The sequence below is a fragment of the Argentina anserina genome, chromosome 2, assembly GCF_933775445.1.
Source record: "Argentina anserina chromosome 2, drPotAnse1.1, whole genome shotgun sequence".
Lineage (NCBI taxonomy): Eukaryota > Viridiplantae > Streptophyta > Magnoliopsida > Rosales > Rosaceae > Argentina > Argentina anserina.
In genome coordinates this window covers 3,853,249-3,879,217 of record NC_065873.1, presented here as the reverse complement: position 1 = coordinate 3,879,217, position 25,969 = coordinate 3,853,249, and the positions used below count along the sequence as shown (strand labels likewise).

General features: G+C 39.6%; 2 protein-coding genes and 1 long non-coding RNA gene across 3 annotated transcripts; all 3 read left to right on the top strand.

Annotated features, from left to right (window-relative positions):
- The first annotated feature begins 4,598 nt into the window (after positions 1-4,598).
- On the top strand, positions 4,599-5,308 carry LOC126783804 (putative FBD-associated F-box protein At5g22720). The gene is made up of 2 exons (XM_050509341.1): positions 4,599-5,222; positions 5,279-5,308. The coding sequence occupies exons 1-2, from the start codon at positions 4,599-4,601 to the stop codon at positions 5,306-5,308; spliced, it is 654 nt and encodes a 217-aa protein (XP_050365298.1).
- Positions 5,309-5,417: 109 nt separating this feature from the next.
- Positions 5,418-7,165, top strand: LOC126784857 (uncharacterized). Its single transcript, XR_007670991.1, has 3 exons — positions 5,418-5,774; positions 5,996-6,229; positions 6,995-7,165. It is a non-coding gene; the product is annotated as an uncharacterized LOC126784857 (long non-coding RNA).
- Positions 7,166-10,360: 3,195 nt separating this feature from the next.
- Positions 10,361-24,468, top strand: LOC126784556 (uncharacterized). The gene is made up of 2 exons (XM_050510018.1): positions 10,361-10,405; positions 23,594-24,468. The coding sequence occupies exon 2, from the start codon at positions 23,666-23,668 to the stop codon at positions 24,284-24,286; it is 621 nt and encodes a 206-aa protein (XP_050365975.1). The 5' UTR covers positions 10,361-10,405; positions 23,594-23,665; the 3' UTR covers positions 24,287-24,468.
- Positions 24,469-25,969: the final 1,501 nt, after the last annotated feature.

Below are 25,969 nucleotides of genomic sequence, written 5' to 3'. Positions count from 1 at the left end.
CGTGCAGAGGTGAGGCCGAGCGGGGAATGGAGGTTCAACCCTTGTCGTGGAGGGCTCCGGGTGTAAGAGAAAGAGGAGGCGTGCCTCCTTGAGCACAGAGTCGGCGAAGGAGCTCGGGCGAGCGATGAAGGTCTCGGCGGCGAGTTCGTGTGTCGCAAGCTCGGGGGTTGGAGAAGGGAGCGGCGCTGTGCTTCCTGGCTAGGCGGTGACGATCACGTCTCCCTGTGAAGGGAGATCGGAGGTGAGGCCGAGAGTGAGAGGGAGAGGGATCGAGGTGAAGGAGAGAGGAAAGAGAGAGAGAGAGAGAGAGAAAGGGGAGCGGCGGAATGAAAGGGTTTCCTGTTATGGAAACCCTAGTTAAGAAAATTTCCTTTTTATACTAATTTCCAAATCGGGAACTAACTTCCGACGTGAATAACTTTTACGTACGATGTCCGTTTCGAACGCGTCACATACTCACGAACTCGCATCGACGAGCTCTACAACTTTCATGAAGGAAGTTTTCGCAACCGAGCGACGGAATAAAAGTCGATAATTTCGTTCGGAAACGTAACGTTTTTCTTAATAAACGTTCCGAAAACGTTTCCGTTTTTCGTTTCAAAGCATCGCAAACAATAAGTTTCATTTTATTTGAAATTCCAAAACTTAATAGAATTCAAATCAATTCACATATTGTTTTTAAAAATCTAGGGTTATTACAATAATGTCACAACCCGGACCGCTCCGCCGTAACACGATATTGTCCGCTTTGGGCATAGCCCTCACGGTTTTGTTTTTGGGAGCTCAGAAGCACCTTCCCAGCGGGTCACCCATCCTAGGATTGACCTGGGCCAAGCATGCTTAACTTCGGAGTTCTCCTCTCCTCCGAAGCCGTTGAGCCCCCAAAAGGCCTCGCGTTAGATAGAGGTGGGCATGTACATATAAGACGCATCACCCCCTCTCCGGTGGCCGATGTGGGATATTACAATCCACCCCCATTGGGAGTCCGACGCCCTCGTCGGCACACTCGCACCACACGGTAGAGTGGCTCTGATACCAAATGTCACAACCCGGACCGCTCCGCCGTAACACGATATTGTCCGCTTTGGGCATAGCCCTCACGGTTTTGTTTTTGGGAGCTCAGAAGCACCTTCCCAGCGGGTCACCCATCCTAGGATTGACCTGGGCCAAGCATGCTTAACTTCGGAGTTCTCCTCTCCTCCGAAGCCGTTGAGCCCCCAAAAGGCCTCGCGTTAGATAGAGGTGGACATGTACATATAAGACGCATCACCCCCTCTCCGTTGGCCGATGTGGGATATTATAAGGATGGCCAGGTTGATAGTTGACTTCATGTTATTCGTTTAACATCCCACTATGTTATGTGCCTAAACTGATAGAATCAAAACTTAAGGCAACTGAACTAACATCAGATGAAATATTTTGATCATCAATGACTCCTCTTGTCCTCCTCCTGCACCTATTTTACTGTTGCGCACCACGCCTGCTCTAGATCCATGATTCTCATCTTGAGTAGCATAATCAAAATTACTTTCACAAGTAAACTGCTCAAATTCTCCACCTATATAAAATTGTCCACATTCAAACCTTGTATCTCCACTACCTTGTCGACTTCCACCACTACCATCACATTACCATCACCACCACCACCACCACCACCACAACCAACACCACCACCATCATCATCATCATCACTATCTGAACTATCTGGAGCTGCTACACCGCCCCACACACTAGCATTATCAGAATCATCTCTCTGGTCTCCAACTTCATCAGATAATACCTTGTTTACATCAATTCCAAAATCAGTTGCATTTTCTACGACATGTGGAGGAGGGTTGCCATTTTCATCATCAAGGTGTGCATGCATAATCCAATCATGAAGATGATCAACATCATTATGAAGTAGTTCACTAGCAACATGAAGTAGATCGATATAGTTGTTTTCATTGATCACATTATATTTTGCTCATTTATCACATAGTCGTAACTTCATGTTATAGTAGTACTATACGAGTTTTTCCAACTTATGATATGCAAGACAGTTCATTTGCTTTGTATGAATAAGAGCAAAAGTACTCCATTTTCTTTCACAAGCAGAAGATGAAGCCGTTTATGCTAAAATACGCATGTCAAATTTCAGTATTATCATCCTTCCATGATGGGTTCACGGGTTAGTAGCAATCTATGAAGGTATGAGGGAACTTCTAGGAGACAAAGACTACAATGTGACTCATGTTTTCTTATTTTCCCCAATAGTGCTCGAGGAGAACACTCCTTATCTAGATATCATTTGAGAGGACGTCAAGGAGATAAAGATTACTACTCTTTCTATATTCCTCGAGGAGAACACTTGTTACTAAAATTATGGATATTCTCTTATGACCTTCATGAGAGTGTGAGACTATGTTGTGACCCTTTATTTTGGATTCCCTCACGTTCAAGGAGAGTACTGGTCACTAATATGGCTTGACTTTTAAGAGTTAAGACTTGAACTTTCACTGCTCATTCGATATCTTTTACGAAAAATTAAAAATTAGCCGATTGAAGGACTACTGTTCTAGTCTTATTTTTTATATCCCTCGAGGCTCGAGGTGATTAATTAATTAAAACTTCCAGGTCAAGGAGAGTCCGAGAGATCCTCAAATTTTAGTTAATTTTTTTTAAGTGAAAATTTTCAAATATTTCTCTAAAATATCGAAAATATATCGGATATATCGTAAATATCGGAGAAATACCGGAGATATTTTATGTTATCGGAGAAATATCGCAGATACGGGAAAAAATAAGATATTTACCCCTAAGACATATCGTTTTTTTTTTGAAAAAATAGAATTGGATAATATATTGAAAATATCGGAGAGATTTTGTTCTTTGGTCTTAACGTCTAAAGGGAACCTTGCTGGGACGAGGTATTGTGCTGAACGTTCAGTAATTCGTGTTTGTCAATGCAAGCACAACTGTTTATTGTTCGTCTATTCGAGTACATTCATGATTCATGGATGTACGTAGACAGGTAGAAAACCTGATTGAGATCAGTAAAGAGGTACGTGAGTTATGATCGATATTGAAGGCTAACAAGTGTCAACTTTTGCATATCCGAGTTAGGGGCTCAAAGGCCCTTCGTAAGCTTGTACGTGACTTAAGTTCTGATTATTGCTATTATTTATAGTCACGCAAGCTATCTATACTACAGACTACAGACTACGGAGACTAGCTAGCCAAAACCAGAGGACACATACAACAGATCAACACCAAGAGATCGAGGTGTATCTACGGCATATATTATACCAAAAGCTAGCATGCGCATGCATGCATCAGTAACCTGTAACTGAATACCTTTAGACTATTAGAAAAACTTGAAACTAGAAACTAGAAACATGTACTCCTCCCATACGAAGGATTCGAGACAATTAAAACTTCAATATTGTACACCGAAATAAAAGTACCTTAGGTACTAGCTAGCTAGAACATCGAAAGTTAACATGGTTTAGTAACGAGACATATATAATATATTTCAAGACTAAAACTTGTGGGGGAGAGAATATTTTTATCCAAAGGTCATACGGGAAACACAAAAGGGAAAGATTTGTTAAGTAAATGAAGTAAATACAGCAGAGTGATAATGACAGTCAAGACCATAATGAAAGAGACAGTTTAATGTGGTTTGAATGACAATATGGTTATAATGAATAATTTGTTTGAAACTGATACATAAAGGGGACATGAATGTGATGAGTTAACAACAAAATAAATAAAATAATGAGGAACGTACATAACTACACATTAATGTCGTCATGATGACGAACGTAAATATATTTTAATGAGGAATGAGGAATTCCACTATATAAAAATATGATTGTGTAAAAGGTAAAATCATCTAATCTGATTACAAGAAATATACTTACTTGGGCATCAGAGGGTTTTATGCAAGTACCCCCTGTCAAATGTCGATTGTCCGAATCAAGGAAGGAGCTAGACGGACGTCGATCCACGTCAGTTTCCGCCCAAAAATATTTAGTTTGGTGAGTCAAATGCCCTTGAGGAATTTTTCATTACCAAAAAAACTTTGTGCATGTTATCGAGCTTTAATTGGGACAATGGACGAGCTCATCAACTTATTATTAACGCAAATGCATAAAGTCGCAGCTAATAATCCGGATAGTTTTGTTTAGTTTTGACTCATAATATGACTTTAGAATGAAATACAAGCTCATCATATGAGAATTCTGTTATACGCTGCTGCATGGGATGCAACAACACTTTCATCCACACACAAACTTCTCACACCCACTGTGCATTTTATCAAACTCATCATTCATCACACACAAGTGTGTGTATATGATACCCTGCTGCACGGCAGGCAAACCCCTCATCATAACTCACCTTCACATTTCTCAAACTCAAATTACCCGACAAGTTGGAATCAAACGTGAGAGAGCATCAAAGTTCCAAACACTCCCTAGTCCCTAATTCCTTCTTGAACTTCTCCTGAGAAAATCACTGCTCGTAAGTTCTCACGAGATATTACCGCGATCTCATATTCACTTCTCATATAAATACCATCGCACACTCATTACTTCCGCCAAAACGTCGCAAAAATGACTACCCCCAAATTCAAACGGCTCAAAACCCTAAACACCGCAGACGACGATCGGCGTCACCCGATCACCACCGTCACCTCCGCCACCTCCGCCTCTGCAATTCTTTACTTACCCGACAACGTCATTGAACGAATCATCTCTTTCCTTCCGATGAAGCACGCCGTTCAGGCAACCGCAGCTTCGAAACACTGGGCGTCACTCTGGCCGTCGTTCCCCGTGATCGATTTCGACGAGGGCGACTCCTCCGTTTCCGACGACCCTGCCAAGTTCCAAAGATTCCTCCGTTTCTTGGAGAATTGCATTCACCGCTGCCGGAATCAGAGGAGCTTAGACAAGCTCAGGCTTCGAGTCCTACACGGTCTCGCCGGAGACGATAGCGTCACCGTCACGGTCGACAAGTGCGTGACGTTTGCACTTGAGAGATGTGTGAAGGACTTGGAGCTTTGTTTCGTCGAAAAAGCCGAAAATGAGGTCAGCTTCTACCTGATCCCCCAAGCAGTTTTCTCCTCACATTTCTTGACTAGTTTGAATCTGGAGAAAGTGAGAATCAGTTTAAGTTCAAGAGATATAGTTAATGATGCTTTAACCCTACTGTCACTGAGAACCATGTCCCTTAAAGAGGTTGATTTGGATGACGTTCTTCATCCTAATATTCTTAACGAGAAACATGTCCCTAGGCTCGAGCATTTGGTGTTAAATCTGTGTGATCTTGGCGACGAGGACGGGTGGCTTCGAATTTGTTGTTCGAGTCTTAAATCATTGGAAATTATGAACTGTCATCACGCTAAATTTCAAGTTTTTGATTGTGTCAATCTCGAGACTTTTATGTTCGTTTCCGATGGCTCCTGTCCCCCGCGTGGTGCTTTAATCTTTGGTCAATGCGACAACCTGAAGCATCTCTACATTTATTGTGTGGAGTTGAAACACCTTTATTTGTTTGGATGCCCAATGAGTATGGAGAACACAATTTTCACTCCAAGTCTGGAGAATTTTCAGTTTACTGGGGTTGTGGAGGCCAAGGTCAATTTTGTGGCAACTCCGCGAGGTTTATTAGATGCAGAATTCATTATTGAGAATTGCCGGTGGACCTCTCAATATTTTGCTTTATTGAAAGATCGTCTTGGAATTTTTGACTGCACAGGAAAACTGGAGATAACTATTTGTGATGCCGAGGTATTATTGAATCTCATTCTCAGCTTATATCCTGTTTCTCTCATTACACCTAGCTTACTGCTACTTTTTGTTAATATGAGAATGTACAAAATTAGTACCTCCTGGACAGCCACAAGATGCAATCGCTGTAATGTTAAAAGGAACTCAGTAAAAGTGTGATTATTCTATGGACCAATGTATGTTCTTTCTCTCTTTGATTATCTGATGTCAATGGCTTGTAGGGGATCATAATACCAGAAAATTGCAGAAGGGAACGGTCTCCAATATTACCTCGTGTCAAGCAGCTGCAACTAACTGTTGCTGTTCCTCTACGGGACGGAGATTATCGGTTGCAGGACTTGGATCGCTCCTTGAGTTGGATTGCACCATCTGCAGAGATTCTACCCCATCAAAATGATAGCTCGATCTGTAGCACCATCTGAAGATCAAAATGATAGCATTGTCCCTCTTTAACTGTAAGATATGTCTTTCTTTCAAAATTATCAGTATTCCACCAGTAGGTTTCATTGAGAAAATTAATCAATTGTGTTTGTATACTGATAACTGCATCCATCTTATCTTATTCAGAATTAGTAATTAAGTCTCATACTCCAAGTATTAGTGGCTGAAATTAAAGAATCAACCAGCCCCTTCTTAAGAAAATCATACGGACTAAAAGAGTAGGACCCTCACTAATGCTGATATCCTGAAAAGTAAATAGAGACAAACATTTGCAGTGAACATTATGCATGTTCCAGACTTTTGATGTTCTGCATTGCAGAGATCAGCCATTTGAAATTTATGCCTTGATCTCGATCTCCTTGCATATGTTTAAATATTTTCCCTGCTTCAGAGTATAACATTTGTGTGGATGGTGGAATGTCTGCAAGTGGAAACATATCATCAACATACATTTGTAACGACTAGCTGAATGACCTTCAGTTCCATGATTTTCAAACAATGTAGAGGCCTCCAGCTTACCCTTAAGTTCTGTTTTTTACTTTTCCAATTTTGGGTGTTTTTCTTTTTAGGCCTCCTGTCAGTTTTACTTGATCATGGCTTTCCATCATAAAATCTCCTGTCTAGAAGAATTTGCCTGGTTTAAGAGATTACCTTGAACGCGTTGCTTTTCAGTGAAACAATTATCATGTACGCTCATCATTTTGAGTTCTCTGTTTAATTGTTTAGTTTTTTTTTTTGGGTTGAATGTTTAATTAGTTTGTTTGTGAATGATGTTGCAGGAACTCATATTTCTAGAACTTCCTCAAAACCCATGGTATGAATCAACCTTTACCTAGTTTTAAGAAGCTGCAGCTATCCATCTTAGTTTTCTAATAGTTGCCAGGGTTTCCAAATTTCCGAGTTGAGAGATTTTTGGTGTGGTGCATTATATTGTACATTAGGGTTGAACAGCGGTGTACGTACTGTAGTCAAATTAATGTATCTTTAGTACTCTTAAATTTTGTGGTGACAGCATATGTGAGATATGTTATGGAAAAATCTCATTTTCATGAACCACACCACTGCAGATTCGTTTGTAGTGCGCTAGTTACTAACCTTGTCAATAAACAACGTTTTGGAAAGAGAATCAAAATTGAGATGGTGATCAATTTGGTTAGGGTAGAATTATATGCGTACATTGGAGAAATTCTTGCGTATGGCTCCAAGTTCATATTCCTTCCCAGAACTATCAAACGTAGTTTCAATTCCTTGATGAGAGAAATGTACAATTGATCCAACCTCATGTGGAGACTTGCGGTCATTGGTGATCCTTTCAGAGTTTCAGGTAGCATCTCTGTCTTCTGCAACTCAAGCCATAGTCCTCATAGCAGTGGTGAGATTACTGGCTACCACTTTTGAGCACAATGCTGACATGTTAGCTTTCACGCTCTGGCTCCATACATGTTCCTCGATCTAGTGCCTGAGCAGAACTGGTTGTCCGGCAGGTGTAACTAGACCACAAACGAGACATCGTCCAAAATATTTATCGTACTTGAATTTACATAGGAGTGGGGATTCTATCTTCCACCCAATGACCAATACCATCTCGAATGTTAGGGTAAACTATGATATGCTGGTACGTTATAAGTCTACATTGAAGTATCGAACAATATAAACCTTGAACTGAGAGATTGTAGTGTTGTACAATTCCCATGAAATACTGTCACCGTAAACTTCTGCAATTTGTTTTATTTTATTTTTATTTTTTTGAGAAAAGGAAAATTGTATTTCATCAAAATAATATTATAATTACACCAAGACTGCTAATTACAGGACTGTCACAAAAAACAATAAACATAAGTCAAAAAGGTCCAATCCCAAATCAAATGAAGTCCAATTCCAGAAATAGATAATAATCTACTCGTCGCCAATTTCAAGTTGAGCACCGCTCCAATAGCATCATATACCAAAACTTTCGACATATTTGCAGATACAACCTCCCCATTACATTAACACCCAGAAAGAATCGACATATAAATAATCCCTAAAAGTGACATGCACCATAAACATGTGCATTCAACGACACGACCAAACCTATCGAATAACAGACCAAACCCTCGCTCAAGAAGGAGGAACGACAAAACCACTTAAAAACAAAAACAAAAAAACTAGACCCTAGTCAAAAAGACCAAGCCCACCAAACCAATCCTAAAAGACCCAACCTAGACCCAAAGGCCCAGGCCACCTCCTTTGACACTGCAGAGAGCACCGAGCCCTAAGTAGCCAGATCCGTTGCGCGCCGTCCGACCGCAGGGCCGCCCCACGTCGATGCCAACCGCCACAAGTAATGTTCTAAATATCCCGATACATCCTTGATATATCTCCGATATTAAGAAAACGATACGATAAGTTGCTTATCGATCTTTTATATCGGTCCACCTGAAAAATAAAGTAAAAGGGCGATATATCGGGTCAAATCGAGTTTGACCCGATATATCAATGTTTTTTTAAATATTTTTTAAACCACGTTGTTTTGAAAAAATAATTTAAAAAAATGAAAGATTCGTTAATAGAATTCGATAACAATAAAGTTTATGTTGAATGATCACCTCTATTTTTATTAATTAATACTATTTATGTATTTTAATTGTCAAAACAATTAATTTTTTTATGAAGTTAATTTGGTACATTTTTAAGTATAAGTTTTACTTTCTCAAGTTTATTTAGTATATTTTGAAGTATATGTTTATAAATATATTAAATTTAATTAAAAATTAGTAAAAAACGATAAATCTGATATATCTCGATATACCCCCGTTATATCCTTATTTTATAAAACCGATACGATGCCGATAACCGATGTTTAGACCATTGGCCACAAGCGAAGCTCTGACCATATCAATGACATAGATGGAGCGCTCCACCCATCCGGATACAACCCAACGACAAAGCACGAGGGTCTGACCCAGAAACAATCCACGTTAACCACCGTCGCCATCGTCGCTTCTCCTTCTCCAACCACCGCACAAACCCCAAACTCCACCGGTCAACACAACAACAATCGTCACCACACCGGCAACACCATAACATCTCTGTCAAACCCACCGCTACAACCGAAAGGCCGACCCCAGAAAGACGGACACACCAAAGCCACCGCTCTACCGCACGCTTTTCCCACAAGCTAGGCCCCTATGGACCCGCTGCACTTCCCGTCCGACGACGCCGTCAAAGGATGCGCCGCCGAACGAGCACGCAACCTCAAGAAGAAAATCGTAGTGATCTCTGAGTTTTGTGGAGAGAATAGTACTTCTGCTATTTGTTATGTGATGAAGTGGTTTTTTTTTTCTGATAATTAATCACACTAAAAATGGAAAACGCAGTTTGAGAGGCGAGAACAACTTCGAAAACATGAAATGCACCGTCTACACTTGACATGTACGTCATGTGTGCCGTATTAGGTTCTATTTCAGACATATTAGTCCGAGTAGAATATACTACTCATAAGGATTTAGGGATCAACGTCAACGTTTGTATGCACTGTACCTTCTTAATTCAAAGAATTATATGAAATTGTCATGAAAAAAAAAAAATGATATACAAGTTTTCAAAGTTTTCCCGGAAATTCACAACTCGTGAAAATATCGCGATATATAATGATGGGCTTCCCTGATAAATACTTCAACTCGCTACATCGCTGCTTCCGCCAAAACCAAGCAAAAATGGTTTCCCCCAAATTCAAACGAGTCAAAACCCTAAACATCACAGACGACGATCAGACCCGCCCGATCACCTCCGTCACCACCACCACCTCCGCCGCCGCAATTCCTTACTTACCCGACGACGTCATCGAACAAATCCTCTCCTTCCTTCCGATCGAGTGTTGCTCGAGCATCCGCCGTCTCGAAACACTGGGCTTCCCTCTGGCCTTCGTTCCCGGTACTCGATATCGACGAAGGAGAAGTCTCCGATCCTGACGACCCTGCCAAGTTCCAAAGATTCCTCCGATTCTTGGAGAATTGCATTCACCGCTGCCGGAATCAGAGGAGCTTAGACAAGCTCAGGCTTCGAGTCCTACACAGTGTCGCCGGAGACGACAGAGTCACGATTGACGAGTGCGTGACGTTTGCACTTGAGAGGTGTGAAAAAGTTGGAGCTATGTTTCGTCAAAAAAGCCGAAAATGAGGTCAGCTTGTACCTGATCCCCCAGGCAGGTTTCTCTTCACATTTCTTGACTAGTCTTAATCTTGAGAAAGTGAGAATCAGTTTAAATTCTAGAGTTAGTGATGATGATCCTATTACCCTGCCATCATTGATAACCATGTCCCTTAAAGAGATTGATTTCGATGACGAAAATGATGTTGAGATCTTGCTTTCGGGTTGTCCTCGTCTCGAGCACTTGGAATTAGTTCTGTGTGATCTTGGCTATGCGAATGGGATTATTGAAATTTCTAGTTTGAGTCTTAAACATTTGGAAATCTTGAACTGCCATGCTTTGGATTTTGAAGTAACATGTGAAAATCTCAAGTGTTTCATGTTCCTTTCCGGGTGTACCTGCGACCACCATGGTGGTTTGACGGTGTGGAGATGCCACAACCTGAGGCTTCTCTATGTTTGTAGCGTGGGATTGAAACAACTTCACTTGCTTGGATGCCAAGAGGGTATCGAGAGTAAAATTTACACTCAAGTCTGGTGTATATGCAGTTTAATGGAGTCGCGGAGGCCAAGGTCCATTTTGTGCAGCCTATGCCAAGTTTGTTACATGCTACAGTAGAAATTAGGAATGACTGGTGGAGCTTTGAGTATTATTCTTATCTGAGAGCTGTCTTGCAAGTTTCGATTGCTCCGAAAAAGTGAAGATATGCATTCATGATGCTGAGGTATTACAGAATCTCTTCTCAGTTCTTTTTCTCAGTGCTTTAGATTACAGAATTTTATTGAAGAATTATATGTTTCTCATTTTGCACCCACTGTTTTAAATTCATTGATGTATGAGATTCTCTCAGACGGCAACAAGGTGCAATGTCAAAAGCAAGTTAGGAAAGTGTAATTATTCTGTCTGACATATAATTTTTCTCAATGGCTTTTAGGGTGTCATAATACCAGAACATTGCAGAAAAAAATGGTCTCCACCGTTACCTAGTATCAAGCAGCTGCAGATAACCTTTGATAATCCATTATATGACAGAGATTATTGGTTGGATCCCTCCTTGACTTGGATAGCACCATCTGCAGAGATTCTACCCCATCAATATGCATGATAGCATCACCATCCCTCCCAATTCACTGTGACATACTTCTTTCATTCTGAATTCTGCTAAAGGTAATAATATTCTTGCAATAGAGTTTATTGAGATGCTCGATCAATTTATTGCTATATGTGTACTCCTGTGATTCAACTTTAAATTCATTAACCTACTCAAAATACATTATAAAGTTTTAAAAAGCATTCATAGCTGAAGTTAAAGTATCGACCAGCATCTTCTTACTCTGAAGAATTATGTTTACTGATGAGAATCAGAGTCCCTAATTTATTCATCCTTGACCTGAAAATAAAATATAAACAAACATGTGCAGTGAATATCTTGCTTTTAAATTGATTGAGATTAATATGCCCAGACTGTGCAGTGGGCATCCTGTTCATGTCCCAAACTGTTGGGTGTTTTGCACTGTGTCACATGCCGACTTATTATGCAGCGGAATATGACCCGTGCGGCGCCAAGGTTACTCTTAACCAAGGCCAGCTTAACTCAACATGCATCCGTGATGTCAACTTTTTTTTCTTACTTGTGCGCCTCCCGTGTCATTTTGATCCTTCTCACGTACATTCCTTGCTTGTGAGGTTCCACCAACGAAAGTTACTCACACATGAGTCTCACAACTTGTGATTTACCGATCGCTTCCTCGTGTCATGGTACTCCCAAGACACTCGCCCAACCGATAGATTTCCATGCCATCCCGGCTAGTGCCAACCCCTTACTAACCAGCATGCACCTTGCACCTCGTAGTAAGCGACATAACACTAGGCCGAGACTTTGATGGTCCTCGCTTCCTTCTATCTGACCGTCCCTTGGAAGCATGCGCACCTTACTCGCCTCCTGAGCATCCATCATCATGCTCACTCGACATATAGGCATACATTGTCACACTTCACCCATTGGGATAATCATATGGGCAACTCGGCCCCAGGGTGTTAACATGTTGGGCGAGGCTCGCCTCCACGGCTCACCTCCTACATATCCTTCCGACAACGTATCCCACTTGCTAACATATTCTTTTCTTAGACCACTTGCCCGCGTCTGCCCACTATAGGCTTCCTTCCTTCTAGCACAGTGTCGCCCTTCCGTGTTTGCTGGCAACTCTTTCATTTAGGCAAGGTCGAACCCCTAACCTATGCCCACCTTGCTTTACTCCGTGGCCATTGCGCACCACGGGGTTCCGACATATCTTCCTTAAGCCCATGCATTCGCCCATGCCGCTGGCATAAGGATCGCCCACGTACGAACCTCGCCACCCGCATAGACTCGCAATATCGGCCTCCTGGCCGATACTGTCCATGAGACATCCTGACTCATGGAAACGCATACCGCCCCTCTTTGACGACATCCGCCCGGCTCCTAGGTTCCTCAAGGTCTCCCAGGAATGACTCGCTTAGTGCCCCATAAGGCCGGCACCGAGGGTGGTGGAGAGTCAAACACCATATACCCCCCTATAGAGCATATTGGAGAAAATTAGACTTGACATGAGGAAACATCAAATATCCGAGGAGGGGCAACTTCCATAATTAATTCATAAAAGCTCATAAAAATATGCCGTCAAGTGCATTGAACTCTTTTCGACATCCCCGACATTTTTCGTGTTAAGACTTTTTCCAAATTCCGAGCCTAAGTGCCTCAAACCTAGAAGTTCATCTTAATTACGAAATTGCCACCTGGACACCCAATTAGCCTGCATGCTTGTCGCTTGACACCCTCTTCGGCATCGCCCCTAGGAAGTGTCACGATGGCACAACCATTTGTGCAACTCGTGACACTGCAAAGACCAACCATCTGAAATGTATGCGTTGAATCTCAGTCTCTTTACATATGTTTAGGAATTTCCCCTGCTTCAGAGTGTGACCTTTGTATGAATTGTTGAATGTTTGTAAGTAGAAACATATCATGATCATGCTGAAAGACCTTCAGTTCCATGATCTTGGGACCATTTGGGAGGCTGGCTTGAGTTTTTTTTTGTCCATGAAATCATACTTTTGTTCTTTCTCTAAGCCTCCTGTAATTGTTACTTGATCATAGCCTTCCATCATAAAGCTGGCCTGGGAATAGTTATCTAGTATACTCGATGATATGTACTGATGAGTGTGAGTCCGTAACATATGCATCCTTGACTTGTAAAGAAAAAGTATACAAACGTGTTGCAGTGAGTTTCGTGCATTTTATTGCTCAGATATTAATATTCTCTTCATTCTCATGTCCCAAAATGTTTGATGCAGTTCGAAGCCATTTAAAATATATGTTGCGTCCCTCTAAAAAAAAATGTTTTGTATCTCAGTCTCTTTACGTGTATCTTGTGTGACTAGAATCTGAATAGTGTGGGCCTTTAGTGTCGGATTGAGATCCTCTCTTAATGCAAACTTTGCTAATATTGGCTAATAAACGAATCTTGACCATTCTTTGTCAACCAACAGCCAAGATGAGCCTAGTTGTTAAAAACTTTTCCTACCATTCTCTCACCAAATTCCCTCTCTCCCCCTCTCATTCCCGAACGGTTCCACCTTATGTTTCTTTTCAATCTATCTCCTCCACTCTGTCTTCCATCCTAGAAGGTCCGCCGCCACCTATAAGCCCCCATCGACGTAGCCATTGAGCCACCTACACTGCCGCCGCCGCCGAACTTGGTGCTTCGCATGTTCCATCTATTCTGTTTGCCCACGCGCCACTGCTTGTTAACTCTTTGAGTTCGGTTTGAACAATGTCAAAGAACTCTCCGCCCCCATCTCCTCCCATGTAGTCTAACAAATAACATTTTTCTGGAGATTACGAGGTGCGTTAATATTATGCTATTGTTAATTAATTTTGAGTTATTGTTATGAAGATGATTGTTGATTTTACTTTTCATGGTATTTGTTAAATACTTAATTATAGGTTTTGAGAATGGAAGAATCTGTTGAAGAAGATTTTCCATGTAAACCTAAATATGATATGGAGTTTGATTCTGAGCAAGATGCGTATGATTTTTACAATGGGTATGCACGTAGAAAGGGCTTTAGCATAAGAATAAATGCTTTGGCACAGATAAATTTAACAAAATGTTTTCAAGGACTTTTGTTTGTTGCAAGCAAGGTATCCGAAAGAAGGATAAGAGAGACGATTGTACTAAAAATCCAAGAGATGAGATAAGGACCGGATGTGGAGCACATATGGGCATTAAGTTGGTTAGGCTTAAAGATAAGTATTGTGTTTACTGGTTCTCTGAAGAGCATAATTTTGTTCTTGTTCCGAAAGACTGTGCATCTGTTGCCATCTCAACGTAAAGTTGCAACTTCAGATAGTGTATTTTGAGACTTGACTACAAGTTCAGGAGTTCTGCCAAAGGCTGCATTTGATTTAATGGGCAAGCAAGCTAGTGGTAAGGAGTCATTGGGATTTACAAAGCAAGACCAAAGGAATTATCTCCAAACCGTTCGACAAAAAAAAAATGAAATTTGGAGAAGCTACTTATCTGACAGAATATTTTGCAAAACAAATGTTGGAAAATCCATCATTTTACTATGAGATGCAGTTGGACAATGAGGAGATGATCACTAACATTTTCTGGGTAGATGCTAAAATGATAATGGATAATGGTATGTTCGGAGATGTTGTAAGTTTTGATACAACTTACAAAATTAATAAAGCAAATAGACCATTTGCAGTGTTTGTTGGACTTAATCACCACATGCAGACCGTTATATTTGGAGCTGCTCTAATGTATGACGAGACTGCGGCATCTTTCACATGGTTGTTTGAAACATTTTTGAAGGCGATGTGCGGGAAGCCTCCACAAACATTTTTTACCGATCAAGATGCAGCGACAGCCAAAGCTATATTAAATGTGATGCCTGAGACGTACCACATACTTTGTGTATGGCATTTGATGCAAAATGCTGTCAAGAAAGTAGGTTTTTTATTCAGAAAGTCGACTGGTGATGCAAATGGCGTTGAAACTGGTAATGCAAATGAAGCTGAATCTAGTTATGTAGATGGTGCTGAAACTGGTGATGCTCATGTTGATGATAATGCAAATCATGGTAATGTATTCAATAAATTTCTTTATCAAATTAAGGAAGAAAATGAGTTCTTGCTTACATGGGAGTCCATGCTTGATAAGAACAATGTACATGATAATACTTGGTTGGCTGCGACCTTTGCAATAAGGAAAAAATGGGTGCATGCATATGTTAAATGGACATGGTTAGCAGGAATGCAGAGTACTCAATTGAGTGAAAGCATTAATGCTACTTTGAAGGGTTATTTGAAATCAGATGTCTAACTGCCTGACTTTTTTATTCACTATGAGATAATGGTATATGAAAAGAGGGAGAAGGAAAAAGATACCGAATATGCTATCTTGTTTCGGATTGTTCACTGCAAAGTTGAAGCTGCTATTTTGACACATGCAAGAGAAGTGTATACCAAGAGGATATTTAAAGAATTTCTAGTTCAATTTGAAGCCTCTCTAAAATCTTCCATAACGAATTGTGTGTCTGATGGTCAAAATTATATCTTTACAGTTGTTAGGGATGGATTCACCAAGGAACGACTTGTGAAAAGAGAAGGAGAGTCTACTGTGTCTTGCTCTTATAGAATGTTTGAGACTGAAGGTGTCTTGTGTAGGCATGTCATCAAAGTGATGTTAGAAGGTAGAGAAGCTAAATTAATAAAAAATATTCCTCAATTGTATATCTTAAAAAGGTGGACTAAACATGCAAGAGTCAATAATTTTGTGAAAGACATACATGGACACAAGATTATAGAGGACTTAAGACTGAAACAAAATTCTCGAAATAGAATCTTGTGTTCTAAACTTGTCTGATTGGCATCAAGAGCATCTGAGAGTGAGAAGACATATGAGTTAGCAATTACGGAAGCTGATAAACTATCAAAGATGGTTGAAGACATGTTACGTGTAGAAATAAACAGTGATGAAGATTTGGAACTCCAGGACCAAAATGTATTGGTTGATTGCTCTAACACTGTGATTGCTAAGGGATTCAAAAAGAGAGAAGCTACCCACCGTGGAAAACGCAGAGCTAAGGGGGACTTTGAAGCTAAAATAAGCAAAAGCAAAAAGATGTCTGCACATGTTTGTTGTTTTTACTATGATTGAAGTTATTGTGTATTCATGCCTTTTATATAAGTACATTTTAATAATTGAGACAATGATAGGTTGCTAAAGTTCCAAACATAAACATAGTGCTACACTGGACCAATCTCCCGTACCTTCAATACATCAATCTCATGTATAATATGTACACTTTTTAATTACTAATATTGTATGTATAGTGGAAATCCCATGAAATTCTCGTGTTATATATGTGGTCACTGAAATCCTTATATACATATGATGTATATCTCCTATGATGGATGATAATGGTAGATATATGACAATGATGTCATCCTTATAATGTGAGTCTTTGTTTGCTGTTACTGACTTTGTTTTGAAATATTTGTGTGCTTAATTTTTTTTTGCAAAGTGATTATATTACTAAGAGTTACTACTTACTACATGTTCATGACTTGAATATATCCAGTCAAATGTCTTGGATGCCTTCTCAAGAATCCTCTAGGCCAAGTTCACAAGTATTTGTTCAATCAAATATCATGGGATTTCCTAGAATATCTAATTGTGAGGAAGACTAAAGAATATAGTAGTGCCGGACTGCCATCTTGATTTTTGCTAATGCAGGAAAAATACTGCAGATTGTATAGCCATGCTCTACCGATTCCTCTAATATTGATGTTAACATTGTTAATACAATAAATTCTTTTTGTTGGACATCTATCTTGGTTGTTATGAAGGCAATAGTTATATATTCATGTCATAGTTCAACAAGGTCTGATGAGTTCAATTCAACTATGTTACTTCAACTGATCTTGTAGTCAGTATTTGGATGGATTCTGCTTAAACATTATGTAGCAAGTCCTACGTTGGCAACTTGCTCTCCATAGCTCTGTTCTCTATTCAGATTGATTTATTAAAATATGTAACTTTCAAGTTCATACTCACATATGTGCTTTACCAAAATTATTAACTCATTTCCCTCTCTGATGAAGATTGAATTTTGTCATAGCAAATGGAAATGAGATCAGTATAACAGGCAACCTTGAGAAGTCAAGAACTAGTTTCCAAATTGAAGAGTAATCGTTTTATGAAGGAACTACAATAGGACTGTAGGAACAACGGTTCTATAACCATACATCCACATGAGGCATTACAATGGAACCAACTTGTAAATTCAATATCATGCATAGTTGGTAGCAGCTTAGTGGAATCACCAAGCAATTTAATTCCAAAAAACTAGATTAATACCAACTTTGGTTCCAATTCTGATCAACTAAATTTCCAAGTAAACAATGATCAAGGCAATAGTCCAAAATTTAATGCTAGTTATAACTTTTCTCAATAGTAGAATATTTTCTAATGAAGTTGGTAATGCAGGAGCCCTCTTATCCCTCTCTTAGCTTCCCTTAATCCTCCAACTTCAGAAATTCAAAACTCCCTCTTACTATTCAGCTCCTAATCGACTTAGAACTCGACTTTCTTTTGATTCACCAATCTTCAAGGAGTAGAACATGCAGCTTGGATTTAATCTCCAAATAAAACTGAAAACTAAAGCCACATACTACAATTCTAATTCCAAATTTATTAAAGAACCCATTACTGTAATGGTAATCAATTCTTAAAAAAATCTCACTTGGCAGGAAGCTCATCAATGAACTCCTAACAACAAAGTTGTCTTCCAACTTTTCCTCTTAATCATCCCGTTCTGGAATTGAGCCTCTAATTCGCTTGAAGCTCAGCTACAACGTAAGCTCATATAGCTCAAACAGTCGCCAAAAAAGGGGCTGCGAAGTTCACCCGAAAACTCATGGTTGCCTGAGCTTTGTGTCTTTGATTTCTTCTCCTATGTTGACGATAACACACGCCACCACCACATAGAGGAGCACGGCGACAAAAAGGCTTAGGCGACGAGCACCAAGTTCGGCGGCGGCAGGTAAGTGGCTACGTCGATGGGGGCTTATAGGTAGTGGCGGACCTTCTGGGATGGAAGACATAGAGGAGGAGATAGATTGAAAAGAAACAGAAGGTGGAACCTCGGGGATGAGAGGGGAAGAGAGGAAATTTGGTGAGAGAAGGGTAGAAAAAGTTTTTAACAATTAGGCTTATTTTGGCTGTTGGTTGACAATGAATGGTCAAGATTCGTTTATTAGCCAATATTAGCAAAGTTTGCATTATGAGAGGATCTCAATCCGGGGACTCGTCGAAATGTCAATTGTTTATGAGTAGAAACACATCAACATCGTTTTCTGATGACCAACTGATTGAAGCACCTTCAGTTCCACGACTTCCAAAGCATTGCGGAAGCCTCCTTAAGTTTTTCTTAAGATCACTTTTTAATGCTTTTTATCACTGTTCAAAAAATAATATTAAAAAAATCCATCATAAGACTAACTATCTTGTATGCTTGTCTGGTTGAGCAATTTATAATTAGAATGCTTTCCAGTTTATATATAGTTCAATGAATTAATTTTGTGATTAGTCGAATTTTAGTCGTAATATGTTGAGGCCCTGTTTTATCACTTTGTTCTGAACTTCTGAATGTTGATGCAGGATCTCATGTTTCCATAACTTTCACCAAGCCATGGTATCAAGAAACCATTGGTAAGGTTCAAACAGCTGGAGCTAGCATAATTTCCAGTAGACACCAGAGATTTCAAATTTCCGAGTCAGATACTATTTTGACGTGGTGCATTGTATTCAGTATGGTTTAACAGCTAAGTGTACTGCACTGCCCATTTGTTTCACATTACACAAGGTGCTCCTTTACTGTATACTTTGTTCAAGTATTCTAAACAATGTACTGCTTACTGCAATGCACAATAGGTTTCAAACTATCAATAGTGAATTAAACATGTTCCACTTATTTTCAATTTAGTTGCAAGAAATATAACTGTGCTCAGATGTTTATATATTGAAAATTCAGATTTGTTATACACCATGAGATTGATCTTCATAGAACAAAACAAAGAAGTTGTCACATGTTTCATGTCCCTGCAACTATCCGAATTTCTTGATGCATATTTTTATTTGTTAAGTTAATAGTGGTACTAGAAGATCCGAATGATCAAGCAACGTACTAGAGGGAGTAGAGGCACATATTAGGCCCATAGGAAGAGATTATGTATATGTATTTGTAATAACAATGCATAGGCAATTGCAGTAGGCTTCTCTGTAGGGCCTTTCAGCCTAGTCCAGTAGGTAGTTATTAACTAGTTATGCAGTTGATGCAGTTGATGCAGTTGTAGAGTCGTATTAGGGTATTACAGAGGTCTGTAATCAAACCAGAAAGGTATGCATGAAAATTTATATTGATGTAGTCTTATATATTCCTGAGTTTGATTAGTTTCTTGTAGATTAATCCCAAGATTCCCAATAATAGGAGACTAAATCTGTCGGCAGTTTCTATCAACCTCTGGGGTTGTGGTCAGATGTTGGTGTACAACTAAACAGAAAGACAAAGGTGCCTTACTATGTGGTTCTATCAATGGTTAATATTAGAGTAAAAACTTAAATGGTACATGAACTATTGTCAAATGTACTTTTTGGTACCTACAAATTTTTATTACCAGAATTGGTATTTAAACTATTGTACAGTTGCCAAATTTGGTACATCACTTAATTTTTCCGTTAAACTGATAACGTAACATGTATTTAGAAGGGAAAAATGGTCTATACACATAATTATTTATTTCCTCTCGCTATTTTTTATATTTTTTTCTCCAAAATTCTCACAAATTCACCAAATTGATTGCAAATTTGGTGGACTTGATAAATCATACATATATTATTTGTGAATTTTTTTAATGAAATTTGTAAATTTAAGATGAAAATCAACTCTTATAAGACAACATAACACAAGTTTTAGTGTGTGTGTATATATATATATAATATATATTTGTTGGCAATAATAACAAAATTGATTAAAAAAATCAAATTTAGGGTTTCTCATAAAAAAGTCACTTTTGATACATGAAATTAGAAAATAATCACCCAACTTTTGAAAATTAGAAAAAAATTTGTTTTGAAAAATGCTTAAACCGTTGCCCAGGAAGTTGATTAAAATTACACAATGTCACTGCCCTTTTCTATCTCTCCCTAAAAAAAACGATCTAGGCCACGGCGACAACGATGACAATGATCCAAAGCCCAGCGTGGAGGGAGATGAATCGGAGGCCGACAACAACGGTCTATCCCCCAACAATGACGACGCAAATCCAAACCCAAGGTCATCTTCGCCACGCGGCTCCGTCGACTAAAAAAGAGTTGCTGCTGATGCAGGACTTGCCAGAAAAGAGATCTGGATCTATCCGATCAGGTTTCAAGTTAGATGGAGGCAATCTGGAGGAGGTGACTACCTTGGGGCCACGATGTTGTGGAGAGGAGGAGGATGACGACTGTGCTTCTACTGATGCAAGGCTCGCCGAGAGGAACCCAAGTCAAAGAAGATGGTGACAATCTGGAGGTGGTGATGACAACGCAAAGAGGAGGTTGAACGCGGGACAAGGGCTGCTGTTAAAGCAAGGCTCACCGGAAATACCTAGATCGGAAAAAATGGTGATGCATGGTGTCCAAAGCAGTTTCTTCTTCTTCTTCTTCTCACAATAGTCACATAAAAAAGTGTGACAGCGAGTGTGATAGGTAGTGTGACAGGAGGTGTGATAGCGGGTATGATAGCGGGCGTGATAGGTCGTGTGACAGGGGGTATGATAGGTAGTGTGATAATTGGTGTGATATGAGGTGTGACAGGTAATGTGACAATGAGTGTGATAGGAGGTGTGACAAGTAGTGTGACAGCGGGTGTGACATTCTGAGAGAAAGTATCAAAATATGCGAAATAATGTTAAACTGCAAAAGAGATTGATATGAGTATGCTCAGAATGAAAAGAATAACTAGAATTAGGGGACCTTGAGCTCCGGTTTCGCCAGAATTACTTAGAGCACTGCCATCGATGACGACAACCCTTTGCGAGGGTTGCTCCAGTTTGTAAGGTTATCGGTTCGGAGTGGGTAGGGTATCAAATGAAATATGGGAGAGAGATCTTTCCAACAGTATCAACTACGCTCAAACCAATCGCCCGACGGCAAAGTTATGGCCAAAATTCAAAGAAAATGAGAAAGAAGAAGGATAATTGGAGAAAAGGCAAAACCGTTCGAAAAATATTTAAAAAGTTATTATTTTCCAATTTTGCTCCAAGTTTGGTGACTATTTTCTAATTTCTAGTTAATTGAGATGACCTTTTTTATAATTGGAAAATAAATAGTGATATTTTTCTAATTTATGATTATAAATTGTACTATTTTATAGTTTGCTCCAAAATTTATTATTTTATTAATTACTTATTTGGTAAAAAAAAAGTCAAAACACATGCCACATCATTGACTTAACGGAAAAATTAAAAGATATACCATATTTAGTAACGATGCAATAATTCAAGTATCATTTCGGGTAACAAAAATTCTTAGGTACAAAAAAATCTATTTTACGATAGTTTAGGTACCATTATGAGTTTTTACTCGTAATATTATAGGCTTATAGCAATGCAACAGTGGCTCTAACAGTGTATAGGGTGGCTGGAGTTTAGTTCAAAGTGGATAGCTATGTGACTCAAATAATAATATGGTGCTGCTAAATGTACCCAACAAATATCTGAGTATACTCATCAATAAAAATTTTACCTTCAATCTTCCAATATCATCCTCATCTAACAACAAACAAAAATTTATCCCCAAGTTCTTTCTCTTCTTCCAATACTCCAGTTCACTTGATTTTTTTTCTTTTTCTCATGTATCATTTCAGGACATAGTCCCAAATTGAATGACTCCAACTCCATATTGTTATTTCATCAATTTTACGAACAGCTCATCAATCTGGTGCATGTGAATTCCTCCTCTTTCATTAAGTTATAGCTCAAAATCTCAGATGGACAATATCCAAAAAGCTCTCCAACAAGAAAGCCACAATCAAGATGGTTCCTCGTGAGTCATGATCATCATCTATCTTAATTTGAGAATTATAACCAAATAGTGGATTATAATACTTTTGTCTCAATGTATTGATGACACTAAAGTTTGGAAAAAAAATAAAGTTTGAAAAAAAAATTAAGGAGGTCTGAATAATATTTTAGTTGTTAGTCAAAATAAATTAGAAATCTAATCACCAGATAGGTTCAAATGTAGTTTTTATTTATCGAGGGGGTTAGCTGTTAGATAAGTTAGGCAACGCACACACCCATACAGGGTATCCCAACAAAGCCAGACTAATCTCTGCACGTCGCGGAGAACACACCACAATTCAAATACATACATGACATGGGCCTCCACTAGCTGGCCACCCAGGCCTTTAGGGGTTTCGAACTCCAGATCTTATGGTTAGCAAGGATATGAGTTTTCCACCCCGCCATATCCCAGTTGGGTGGGTCAAATGCAGTTTGAAAGTGAATAGAAGTTCTCAAAATGAATTAAATGATATACAAGTTTTCAAAGTTCTCCCGGAAATTCAAAACTCGTGAAAATCTCGCGATATATAATGATGGGCTTATCTTATAAATACATGCGCTCGCTATTTCGCTGCTTCCGCCAAAACCAAGCAAAAATGGTTTCCCCCAAATTCAAACGAGTCAAAACCCTAAACACCACAGACGACGATCAGACCCGCCCGATCACCTCCGTCACCACCTCCGCCGCCGAAATTCCTTACTTACCCGTTAAAGTCATCGAACAAATCCTCTCTTTCCTTCCGATCAAACTCGCGGCTCGAGCATCCGCCGTTTCGAAACACTGGGCTACCCTCTGGCCTTCGTTCCCGGTGCTCGATTTCGACGAGGGAGAACTCTCCGGTCCCGACGACCCTGCCGAGTTCCAAAGATTCCTCCGATTCTTGGAGAATTGCATTCACCGCTGCCGGAATCAGAGGAGCTTAGACAAGCTCAGGCTTCGAGTCCGACACAGTATCGCCGGAGACGATAGCGTCACGATTGACGAGTGCGTGACGTTTTCACTTGAGAGATGTGTGAAAGAGCTGGAGCTCTGTTTCGTTGAAAAAGCCGAAAATGAGGTGAGCTTGTACTTGATCCCCCAGGCAGTTTTCTCTTCACATTTCTTGACTAGTCTTAATCTAGAGAAAGTGAGAATCAATTTAAGTTCTAGAGTTAGTGATGATGATCCTATTACCCTGCCATCAATGCATGTCGCTCAAAGAGATTGATTTCGAAGACGAAATTGATGTCTTGCTTTCGGGCTGCCCTCGTCTGGAGGACTTGGAATTGAATCTGTGTAATGTTCCCAGGGATCTTGATATCTCGAGTGTGAGTCTTTCAGAATTGGAAATCTCGAACTGCCACGCTGTGGATTTTGAAGTAAACTGTAAAAATCTTGCGATTTTCGTGTTCCGTTCCGAGTGTTCCTGTGCACATCATGATGATGAAGCTCTGTTTTTGTGGGAATGTGGCAACCTGCTGTTTCTTTATGTTACTGGTGTGGGGTTGAAACAACTTCATTTGCTTGGATGTGAACAGAGTATGGAGAATCACATTTACACTCCAAGTCTGGTGTATTTTTTCTTTAGCGGAGTTGTCGAGGCCAAGATCCATTTTAAGCAATTGCCACCAGGTTTGTTGGATGCTACAGTCAGAATCACTAATCTGTGGTGGTCCTTTGAATATTATTCGTTTCTGAGAGACTTTCTTGGAAGTTTCGATTGCTGCAGAGAACTGGAGATAGAGATTCGTGATGCTGAGGTATTATTCAATCTCGTCTTCAATTCGCCTCTTGTTTAAAGGATATTTTGCATTCTTTTTACTGCACATAGCTGTCTCTCAGTCTTACTTTTCGTTAATCATGCATGTATGAACTGTATTCCCTTGAACACCTACAAGGTGCAATGTCAAAAAGAAGTCATCATGTTTGATATATTTGTATTTCGTACTGCACTTCCCAGTTGTTTTACCTTTCGCAAGGTGCGCCTGTATTGTATACTTTGTATTCAGTACGATGTACTGCATTACTGCAATACTACGTAGGTTTCAAACTATCAATAGTGATCCTAAATACGTTCTGCTTATTTTCAATTTAGTTGCAAGAAATGTAACTGGTCAGAGGTTTAAATGTTGAAAATAGAACAAATCTTTATACCCTGAGATTGATCTGCAGAAAACAAAACAAAGAAGTTTTCACTTGTTTCTTGCCCCAGCAATTATCCGAATTTCTTGATGCATATCTTTTTTTTTTGTCAGTCTATGGTTGTACTAGAATATCCGAATGATCACGTAACGTACTAGAGGCACATAACTGGCAGAAGACCTTAGCTAAAAATCGGATACGACGAGACTACGTGTACTAGCAAATTCTGAGTACCTCTGCGGTTGTGGTCAGACGTTAAGAGGCTACTATTGTTGGGGACTTGGGGTGGCAGAAGCGCGCTTAGTTTACAACGAAGGGTTTGAAGGGGTTGAGGCGGATAGTTACGCTACCAGAATAATATTTGATTCCTACACCCTTATTTACTTTAGCCAAAAAATATTAAAGCACTCGGTAGCCAGAAGGGGTCATACAAGGCTCTAGAGAAAAGGGAGGGTAATATTGTCACACTCTAAACTACAGTCTACACACCTCACCTCACTTTTTACTAATAAATAATCAAAAACATCCTTGTGTTTTTCTCTTTAAATTATTCATGTTGAGACATGTTTGTCATTTTCATAGTAAAAAATAGGGTTTGTGGTTTATAATTCGGAATGTGCCAATATCACTACCCTAAAAAAATTCCTCTAGTAGGTGTAGTGTTTATACCTCTGGATGCGAGACTACAACATTAGTGCTGGATTTTATATAGATATTTCCTTAGTGTACTCTATATATAGTACGGATACATTTTTTCTATAAAAAGGAAAATATAGAGCTGGATTTGTTTTTGCTTTAATTAACTGATTATCCAGTTGTCATGTAATACGACGATACATGTGGTTGTTGGCATAGGCTTATGCCCGTCATAATCAGCACAACTATCAGCGCATTAAGGCCAATAAATAGCCATGTCTTACAATACTAACAGCGAGTCAGCCGCACTAGCTACGCAATGGACCTCCCCGTGGCTCAAATTGACTACGGACACGCCCTTACGCGCATCTCAAAGAAGACTCCAGAGAACACCTTAATTGGACCTCGTCCCACACCGAAAAATAGGTAAATGATCTACCTCAACTCAACAATAAAAGGTCAAACCCTTTACCTCATAAGGTAAGTACACCACATCCTCTACTGTTACTCTGCATAAATTACCATCATCCTAACTTGAGCGTCGGAGAGTTGAAGAACACGCTACCGTGGTCTCTACTTTGACGACGTATGCCACTTGTGACAGGAAATGGACAAGGAGTACGGCGTATCTCATCTACAAAGAATACAACGTATCACATCAAGTATTATCACTACGTTAACATTGGCGCCGTCTGTAAGAATCA

Bases quoted from the DNA above. Each gene is read 5' to 3' on its own strand.
- LOC126783804 (XM_050509341.1), top strand. From the start codon at position 4,599: ATGACTACCCCCAAATTCAAACGGCTCAAAACCCTAAACACCGCAGAC. The intron at 5,223-5,278 runs GTTGATTTGGAT...ACATGTCCCTAG, and splicing joins GAACCATGTCCCTTAAAGAG to GCTCGAGCATTTGGTGTTAA.
- LOC126784556 (XM_050510018.1), top strand. From the start codon at position 23,666: ATGATGATCCTATTACCCTGCCATCAATGCATGTCGCTCAAAGAGATT.